Raw genomic sequence first — 11127 nt, forward strand, 5'->3', positions numbered from 1 at the left:
TATTGGTGGCTAGGGTTGAAACGTGAGGTGACCGACTTTGTTGCTCGTTGTTTGACTTGTCAGCAGGTTAAGGCTGAGCATCAATTGTCTTCAGGCTTGCTGCAGCCAGTTAAGATACCGATGTAGAAATGGAAGCGAGTAACGGTGGACTTCGTTAATAGGTTACCTCTAACACCCACTAAGAAAATTTCGTTTAGGTCATTGTGGATCGACTGACCAAGACTGCAGATTTCATTCCAGTCAGGACAGACTTCTCCCTACAGAAGTTGGCTAAGCTTTACATCTCAGAGATAGTGAGACTTCATGGGGTTCCTATTTTGATCATTTCTGATAGAGATCCTCGGTTTACGTCTCGGTTCTGACAGAAGCTTCACGAGGCTTTAGGTTTGAGATTAGACTTCAGTACTGCTTTCTATCCTCAGACAGATGGTCAATCGGAGAGGGTGATCTAGATACTGGAGGACATGTTGAGGGGTTGCATTATAGATTTCCGAGGTAGTTGGGAGGAGTACTTGCCATTAGCAGAGTTCGCTTACAATAACAGCTATCAATCTAGTATACAGATGGCACCGTACGAGGCACTATATGGTCGTAAGTGTCGCACTCCCTTATGCTGGACTGAGTTAGGTGAGCGACGTATTCTGGGTCTGGAGTTGGTATCAGAGACTAAGGATAGAGTCCGTTTGATTCGAGATCGACTGAAAGTGGATTCTGACAGATAGAAGTCCGATGCTGATTTGAAGAAGAAGGACATCGAGTATTTTGTGGAGGACTTGGTTTTCCTTAAAGACTCGCCATAGAAGAAGGTACTGAGGTTCGGTCGCAAGGGCAAGCTAAGTCATCGGTTTATTGGGCCGTACCGGATTCTTAAGTGAGTTAGGCCAGTTGCATATCAGTTGGAGCTACCTCCGGAGTTAGATCACATACATGATGTGTTCTATGTCTCAATGTTGAGACGTTACCGCTCTAATCCCACGCACATTATGTCTGTGGAGAAGATTGAGGTTAAACCAAATCTAACATTCGAGGAGGAGCCTGTTCAGATTTTAGACCGCGACGTGAAGGTCTTACGTAGGAAGTCTATTCCCTTGGTGAAGGTGTTGTGGCAGAATCATAGCATTGAGGAGGCTACTTAGGAGCCAGAGGATTCGATGTGACAGTAGTATTCTCACATTTTCAAATCGTGTAAAAATTCATGGACGAATTTTCTTTTAGGGGGTAGAGTTGTAACACCCAAAATTTTGTAATTTCAGCTTTTGAAATATTTGTTGTATTTCTGCCCTATTTTTGACATAAATATATGCCTCCTAATGTGATTAAGTGCTTTGGGGTGTGTTGGGGAGGTCCCAAGTTCAAGTCTAGGCTTGGGCTAAATTTTGGTTTTTATATGAATAAAGCCTGGCTTTTGGATAATGAGCTTATAAGAATTTATTTGTAAGAATATGACAGAATTAGCTGCTGATCTGGTGGCTAAGTGGTGTGTTGGTATGATGGGGTCTGGGGTTCGATTCTCTGCATGGGAAAAAGGAGGAGTATTTTGCTGCAAATTTCGGCTAGGAGTTTGAGTTTTAGTAAACTGCTGAGTAGAAGAGTAATAGTAGATTTCAGGGTTATTTGGTTAGTTTCTGATTCTTTCCAAAAATCCTCTTCCGTCGAAATTCTCTACAACTCCCCTCTCCACCTTTCTCTTTGTTTTTTTCTCGAAAATCCCCCCTTGTGCTACCGAAATTTTATTACACTATTTCTTATCCATTTTCTCTCTTTTCGATAGTTTTGCTTTCGTCTTTGGAGACGCGCTTTTGGTAAGTATGAAGATGCGTTCTGTTTCGTTTTGATAAATGTTGGGTTATTAAAAGACTGTTTTCTGTTTAGGAGAAAATCAGGGTTCTGTGGATCACTAATCGATGTTCTAAAAAGTGAGAAATCGTCATTTTTCATTTAAGGTAACGTTGTCATTAACTTTCAGGATTTTCCTATTTCTTAGTAACTCGGATTAAGTGATTAAAAGGGTGACATATTGTTCAATAATAGGTTCTGGAGTGTTCAGGATTACGTTAGCTTCGAATCGATACCAGGTGTGTACCTCAATTGCACAGAAATCGCGATTTGATGAAAGCTGAAAAGCAAACTATCGACTCCACACGGGTGTGTAGATTACCTGTGTAGAGGTCGTGTGGCGAGACACGACCATGTGATCGACGAGCCAGACCGTGTGCGCGCCACACAGGCGTGACGAACACGGGCGTGTGAGCCAGATGGGTGCACCACATGGGTGTGTGGAATTCTGGGCCAGGCCGTGTGAGTTACACGATCAGGGCCAATTGGGGATGTGTGGGCCCACACGGGCGTGTAAGCCCAATTTGTTTGAAATGTTCTGTAAGGTTGCACGGGTCGCCTAAGTCGACTATGACCTGTTGTAGGATCGGTAAGTGTTAATTAGACCCCCATATGATGATATGATACTGATGTATGTTTGACATGTAATATGTAGCATGTATATCTATTCTGTTTTGGAAATATATGTATGATATGTTTATCTGCATAAGAGCATGCCACGATTGTATGATGCAGTGCATTGGGGTAGGATAATTGATGAAGTGAAGGAAGTATTTGAAAGGCTTTTAGCCTGTTATCTGGCAGCTCAATTGCATATTCCTGTTATGTGTCGTTTCACGGTACCATGTAAAGTGTAAGGTTGGATGGGTTGATTTTATCCCCATACTTGGTGTGTAGCATTGGGTGGGTCGATCTTATCCCCACATGGTGTAGGGTTAGACAGAGATGGTGTGTAGGGTTGGTGGGCATGTTTCTCTGATAATCTGATCTATTATGCATGCGATATCTGTATGGGCTAAGTCCCGGTTGTTCTGATTCTGCATCTGAGTGGACTAAGGTCCATACCGATTCTAAAAAGGGCTCAAGCTTGAATTATCTATTTTTATGAATGCTACCTATGAGGGTGTACACACTGAGTTTACGAAAACTCACCTCTTTATTATTTTATCTGTCAGGTAATCCCCAGCAGTAGATGGATTGGTGCAGCGAAGGGCTCGACGGTGACCACTGCTACATATACTCCGGTTTTTATGGTTTTTATGGTTTTAATGCTTTTATTATTTTAACTGCTATGATTGGGAGTATTTATGTAATTTCTGGACTCAGTCTGTTTGACTTAAATTCGGGATTTTAAACTACTGTTTATAGATTTTGAAACTGCAATGTATCACGATAACTTTATTTGTTTTTTTAAGCTTCCACGTATAAAGAAATGTTTTCAAGCAAGCCAATCAATACACGTTTTCTGAGCTAAGTAAAAGATAATAACTGGAATGTTTTAGGGTAAATACGGTTTTAAATACACTTTCATGTGACATCGCCAGATTCGGCCATAATTTCTAGGCCGGGTTTGGGATGTTACAATGGCCAAATCTAAAGTTGTTACGTTAAATGTTTGAAAATTTGGTTTTCGTGTATCTTGAAACTCATCGCAAGCTCTTAAAATCCCAGATTATTCAAAGGCATATCTTTTCTAACTATTTTATTGGAAACATTGTTTGTTTATATATTTTCAAAAAAAAATTTACAATTTTGCCGTGGAAACTTTTAGAATGTTGATTTATGAAAATATAGTCTATTGTTTGAAATTCGTTACTTTTTCAAAAAAACGAATTTTGTTGATAAATTGTTTCAACAGTATTTTATAAAAAACGAAAATAAAGCTCAAAACCCAAACAACCAAAATGTCTAGATAGTCCAAAAAATGTCCAAATAGTCCAAAATTTACCCAAAAAAAACATTTAAACCCAAATTAAATTAATAATAATAAACAAACTGAACAAAAAACTTTTATAACCAAGCTTCGTCGCACCAACCCACCTAAGTCTGAGGATTACCTGAAAATATCAAACAAGCGGAAAGTGAGTTTTCAAAACTCAGTGTGTAACAAAAAACTCAAACAAATAACTTACATAAAAACAGATTAAATAGAAATAGAGCCATAACAAAACAGTACAAATACAGACATATTTTCCTACCTCCATCCGCTACACTCCATTTCCGACTATCCCAACACATCATATGGGGTATGAAACGCGCATCAAACCCTACACACCACTTAGTGTCGGTATGACACTTTACAGAATATTTGCAGCTGCACTGCTAGATAAATAGGCAAATTATCGCCTTTTACAGAAACACTTCTTACACATGGCAAAACCCTCTCTAGATGCAAATACAGAATGTAATAGAAATAAGTCATACTTATAGTATATAGGCATAACATAATAGATACAGAACATACATAGCGTTTCTCAGTTTACTCACAACCTATTATGCAACTTATTTATCATATGACGTTTCAGATATACAAACATATATTAGAATTAATACTAACAGATGACTATATTTCATGTATTATTGTATATTTAATCACATACCAACCTTACGAAAAGCCCACGGTCTATCGGGATGACGTGTAAGACCCTAGGGAAAATTTTTAAAATTTTGTGCCCACATACGCTCGTGTGGTTCACATGACCCGAATAGCCTAGACCGTGTGTCACACATAGTCCCGCACACGGCCGTGTGGCATCGATAGTACTCTTTTTTGGCTTTCGTCGTTTGCTAGTTCTCGAGTTTCTCGATATACACCTGGGTGTTTTTCGAAGCTAAATCAACAATTGAGTATTGCTACACCTAAATCAACCATTAAGACAAGTAATTTCAAAAACAATTCGCGAAACGTAATTCAAAAATCAATCTCAAATGAACTAACTAAAATCTCAAAAACACAATCAAACCCTTACCATTTGAATGAACAATAACTATGCGAAGACTAAGTGGTAGGAGAAACTCCAACCTTGGGATTCTCACCTATCGAAAATTCACATAAATCAACACTACGCCATAAAAAATACAACTTTTCCATTTACATCCTTTAACGAAAGTTTAATGGAGAACACTTACGCGAGATAATTAAAAGATTGATGGCACGATAGGACTTAGAACGAAATATTAGTGAAGGGAAAACAATAGCAAAAATTAACTATAAAGTTATGAACAGAAGAGAAGAAAATTGAATAAAAAAAATCAACCAAGAAACAAGAACATGAAAAACACAAAGGTGCCACAATAGTCAAACTTTTAGGGAAAAAGAAATTTAGATAACTAACAAAAATAAAATTAAAACAAAGTTAAAACCAAAAGAAAAAACTACCTACCAACCAACTACTCCTAAAACCCCCCACATTTGGTAACTTACAACCCCAACTTTCCAGAATTCAAATCCCCATCAAATTCCACTACCAATACAACCTAAGCAGGAGTTTGCAAAAAATATTGTCTTTATTGTTCACGTAGTGGTTCAAACCAAAGACCTCTAATACATTAACAAAGCCCTTAACCACTAAAGCAGGTACTTATCACATGGCAAAATTTCAATAATCACAACTTTGGGGTGTTATAACTCTCCCCCTAAAAGAAATTTTAACCTTGAAATTTATCTAATTAAAACAGATGTGAATACTGTTGTCGTATCGAATCATTAGGTTCCCATGTGGCTTCCTCAGTGTCATGATTCCACCATAGAACCTTAACTAATGGAATAGATTTTCTCTTCAAGACCTTTACATTTTGATCTAGAATATGAACTGACTCCTCCTCAAACATCAAATTTGATTTAACCTTAATCTCCTCAATAGAAACAATATGAGACGAGGCAGACCGATACCGCCTCAACATGGAGACATAAAACACATCATGAATGCGGTTCAACTCTGAAGGTAACTCTAACTGATAGGAAACCAGACCCATACGTTTCAAAATTCGATACGGCCCAATGAACCTAGGACTCAACTTGCCCTTATGTCCAAATTGTAGAACCTTCTTTCATTGAGATACCTTAAGAAACACATAATCACCGATAGAATACTCGATGTCCCTCCTTTTCAGATCTGTATATGATTTCTGTCTATTTGAAACCGCCTTAAGACGGTCCCAAATCAGTGTAACTTTATCTTTAATCTCAGAAACCAACTTAAGACCCAAAACCCGTCGCTTTCCCAACTCAGTCCAACAGAATGAAGTACAACACTTACGACTATACAGAGCCTCGTAAGGTGTCATTTGAATAGTGGACTACAAACTATTGTTGTAGACAAACTCGGCTAACGGAAAAAAATCCTCCCAACTACTTCAAAAAATTGATCACACAACTCCAAAGCATATCCTCTAGTATCTAAATCACCCTCTCAGATTGACCATCTGTCTGAGAATAGGATGCAGTACTGAAGTCTAATCTTAAACCCAGAACCTCGTGAGGTTTCCTCCAAAATCGAGAGGTAAAACGAGAATCTCTATCAGAAATAATTGAGATATAAACTTCATGAAGTCTCACGATCTCAAAAACATATAACTTGGCTAACTTCTGAAGGGAGTAATCTGTCCTAACTAGAATGAAGTGAGTAGACTTGGTCAACCAATCCACGATGACCCATATAGAATCCTTCTTAGTGCGTGTCAAGGGCAACCTACTAACGAAGTCCATAGTTACCCATTCCCATTTTCATAGGGGAATCTTAATATGTTGAAGCAAACTCGAAGGCAATTGGTACTCAACCTTAACTTGCTGGCATGTCAGAAAACAAGAGACGATATCTGTCACCTCCTGTTTCAAACCAGGCTACCAGTACAATTGCGGAGATTCCAACATATCTTATTCCTGTCGAGAAGCATAGCATAAGGGGTACTATGTGCTTCTCACAGAATAGACTGCCTCAAATCAAAATCATTAGGTAAACAAACTCGACCTCGAAAACATAAAACCCTATCACTGTTCAATCCAAAATCAGTAGTACTTTCTTCCTCAACCTTACGAATATGCAAAACTAGAGAATCATCCTCAACTTTTAACCCGAATTTGATCAATCCAAGTTGGCTTAACTTGCAACTCAGCTAACAGACTCTCATTATCAAATAGACTTAGGCGAGCAAACATCACCCTTAAATTAAACATTACTCTACGACTAAGAGCATCGACCATCACATTGGCCTTATCGGGATGATACTCAATAATACAGTTGTAATCCTTAAGCAACTCAACCCATCTACGTTCCCTAAGCTTTAACTCTTTTTGAGTAAGGAGATACTTGAGGCTCTTGTGATCGATGTAAATGATACACCTCTCACCATATAGATAATGCATCCAAATTTTTAAGACGAAAACAATCGCGCCAACTCAAGATCGTGCGTAGAGTATTTGCCTTCATGTGACTTAAGCTTTCGGGACGCCTAAACCACTACCTTCCCGACATGCATCAGAACACAACCCAAATTAACGTGCGATGCATCACTGTAAACTATGAATTCATTCTCAGATTTAGGCTGTATCAGAATAGGAGCCTAATTCAAAACGAATTTGAGCTTCTTGAAGCTTGATTGTTGCTCATCAATCTAGACAAATGGGGCGTTCTTACGCAACAAATTAGTCAAAGGAGCTGTGATAAATAAGAACCCCTTGACAAACCTCCGATAATAACCCGCTAGCCCAAGAAAGCTACATATCTCAGAAACATTCCTAGGTTGTTTCCACTCAAGCACAACTTTAATTTTCTTAGGATCAACTCAGATCCTTTCCGCAGAAACTACATGCTCCAAAAAAGTCACCTCCTTCACCAGAATTCACATTTGTTCAACTTATCGTAGAGCTATTTTTCATGGAGTATCTGAAAAACTACTCTAAGATGCTCATCATGATCATCTTCAATCTTAGAGTATACCAAAATGTCATCGATAAATACCATGACAAATTGATCCAAAAATTATCAGAAAACTCGATTTATAAGATCCATGAATGCAGTTGGAGCATTCATCACCAAAGGGCATGACTAGGAACTTGTAGTGCCAATAACGAGTCCTAAAAGCAATCTTATGAATGTCGACCTCTTTAACCTTAAGCTAATAGTACCCAAAACGAAGATCTATTTTGGAAAACACAAAAACCCCACGGAACTGGTCAAATAAATCATCAATCCTGGGAAGTGGGTAATTATTATTTTCCATTAACTTATTCAACTAACAGTAGTCGATACACATCCTCATAGTACCATCATTCTTTTTTACAAACAGAACCAATGCCCCCTATGGAGACATACTAGGACGGATAAACCCTAGATCAAGTAATTCTTAAAGCTGAGCCTTTAGTTCTATAAGTTCCTTCAGTGCCATGCGGTAGGGAGTAATAGACACCGGAGCTATCCCTAGTAGGACCTCGATACCGAACTCAACCTCCCTCTTCGAAAGTAAACTTGGTAACTCTTTAAGAAAGACATTCGAAAATTCCTTAACCGTTTTAATGTTTTCAACAGAAGAATAGAAGCAGAATCACACTTGTAAGCTAAAAATGCCTTACACCCCTCACGAACCAACTTTTCAGCCACAAGTGCGGAGATCACATTGGAGAAGTAATCTCGATGCTCACTTATCATAATTGCCTTCATATCATTCTCATCTCTCAGAACTACCCTTTTAGTAGTACAATCCAAACTGACCCAATGCTCCACGAGCCAGTCCATTTCCAATATCAAATTGAATTCCCTAAATGGTAGTTCCACCATATTAGCTGAAAACACAACCCCTTGTATTTCCAATGGTACATTCCTATACAGTCTACTAACCCGAATTGATTGACCCAATAGACAGTACAATAATATCTCCAAAAGTGCTCTCAATAGAAATCCCCAAGTTTACAGAAACATAACTAGCTATATAGGAATGTGTTGATCCTATATATATTAATGCAAAATAGAGAGCAATATCTGCGATGTCTCTATCCTTATGATGTCTAGCAGCATATACCAATGTAGTTGCCTTGCTTCAATCTAATTAGCACCTCTGCTCGATGCTCTCTCACCTCTTCCTAAACCATTACCACTTCTGGCCGGACTGCGACTTCTAGGCAGCTACTGAACTACTCGCTGAGGTTGAACAAACCTAGAAGCTAGAGCTTGCATCTGATCATAACGTTATGAACAATCTGTGATACGGTGCTCCATCGACCCACATCATAGACACATTTCTAACCTCCTCCAACATTTGTCTGAATGACGTCTACCACAATCCTAACATGACTGAGCCACGATGGGTGTAATTGGAACTTCAACCCTTGAAGGCCCATTAGGTCTGGCCCATTTCTTAGGCCTCTGAGCAGAACTAGAGGGCTCTAAATCCCTCTTATTTCTACCCCTCTCACACTCTCTATTTTCGCGCTCAACACGCTTAACCTTCTCAGCAATTCTCTTCTTGTCTACCAAGATGGCAAATACCCGCTCCCTCTACGGAGCTATCAGACTCAGATTATCCATTTTTAATCCTTCCTCGAAGAAAATACAATTTTCATATTCAGTTGATACCATTCCACGAGCATATCAACTCAATCTCAGAAATTCAACCTCATATTCAACCATAGTCCTATCTCCTTGGGTAAGGCTTATAAACTCGCGTCTACAAGCATTCACATAACTCGCCCTTACATATTTACTTTGGAAAATACTTTTAAATTGATCCCGGTTAATCTAATCTGGTTAAGTACCATCTTCAACTGTTAACCATGCCTGATATGCCTCATCGAAAAGTAGAGATACTGCACCCTTTAATTTTTGCTCAAGAGTGCAGTCGATGTCATTCATAATCCTCTCTGTGGCCTTCAACCAATATTCAACCAATATTCAACTATAGTTGGGGTGACTCTCGTGACACACCGAAACAATTCAGCACTATTAGACTAGAGTCGTTCAATTATCGACACACAGCTCTTAGACACAGAATGGGGCCCAACGACCTTATCCAAAACCCTTAGCATAGCCTAGGACAATGCGTCATCCCTAGCCGAATGACTTTGAGACCCGGTCTCAGCAGTAGGTGCAGTTAGTGTTTGACTCGTATCCAAATTGGGCATACTACCCATTGAGGATAACTCAACTCAAGCCCTTCGACGGTGCCTGTCATGACCACGAGTATCGCATCCACGTGATCCATAAGTGCTCATCGTATTTATAGATTATTTACATTATAAAGCTTTTTGTATCAGTTCTAGTATTTATTAACAGATATTTTATCCTTCAAAATAGTTACTAGAAGAAATTTCAGAAATGTTTCAATCTTTAACTATCTTAATACAGTTTTAATCGTTTCAGAGCTTTCTAAACTAAAGTGTTTCTAAGTCAGAAGTACTTACAGGATCGGCATAGGGGGCTCGATATTTCACAAAATTATTTTTCAAATTCATGAAGAAATAAACTATACTTGGACAAACGGTTTTCTCAAAAGTAATTTTGAACCCAAAATTTCACAGCCTGAGTTTTGCAGCTTGACTCTGATACCACTAAATTTAACACCACAAACCCATCATAGTTATGGCCAAATCTAGAGTTGTTACGTTAAATGATTAAAAATTTGGTTTTCATGTCTCTTGAAACTCATCGCAAACTCTTAAAATCTCGAATTATTCGAAGACATATCTTTTCTAACTATTTTATTAGAAACGTTTGTTTGTTTATATATTTTCAAAAAAAAATTACAATTTTGCAATGAAAACTTTTAAAATGTTGATTTTTGAAAACACGGTCTATTTTTTGAAATCCGTTACTTTTGCAGAAAAATAAATTTTATCTATAAAATGTTTCAGCAGTATTTTATGAAAAACGAAAATAAAGTTCAAAACCCAAATAACCAAAATTTCCAAACAGTCCAAAATAAAAAAAAGAACTTTAACCCAAATTAAATTAATAATAATAATAATAAAATTGAACGAAAAACTTTTATAACTGAGCTCCGTCGCAGCAACCCGCTTAAGTCTGAGGATTACTTAAAAATTTCAGACAAACGGAAAGTGGGTTTTCAAAACTCGATGTGTAACAAATAGCTTAAACAAATAATTTATATAAGACAGATTAAACAGAAACAAAGTCATAACAAAACAGTACAAATATAGACATATTTTCTTACCCCCATCCGCTTCGCAGTATCTCCGACCATCCCAACACACCATATGGGGTATGAAATGCCTATCAAATCCTACAAACCACTTTGTGTCGGTATGACACTTTATAGAATATTTGCAGCTGCGCTGTC

General features: G+C 38.1%; 1 protein-coding gene across 1 annotated transcript; it reads right to left on the reverse strand.

Annotated features, from left to right (window-relative positions):
* Positions 1-5505: 5505 nt before the first annotated feature.
* Positions 5506-6123, reverse strand: LOC107952221 (uncharacterized). Its single transcript, XM_016887493.1, has 2 exons — positions 5899-6123; positions 5506-5790 (listed from the first exon to the last, which is right to left on the reverse strand). Exons 1-2 carry the CDS (start codon positions 6121-6123, stop codon positions 5506-5508), a joined length of 510 nt encoding a protein of 169 aa, XP_016742982.1.
* Between the last annotated feature and the right edge of the window lie 5004 nt (positions 6124-11127).

This window comes from Gossypium hirsutum, chromosome A02 (genome assembly GCF_007990345.1).
Source record: "Gossypium hirsutum isolate 1008001.06 chromosome A02, Gossypium_hirsutum_v2.1, whole genome shotgun sequence".
Lineage (NCBI taxonomy): Eukaryota > Viridiplantae > Streptophyta > Magnoliopsida > Malvales > Malvaceae > Gossypium > Gossypium hirsutum.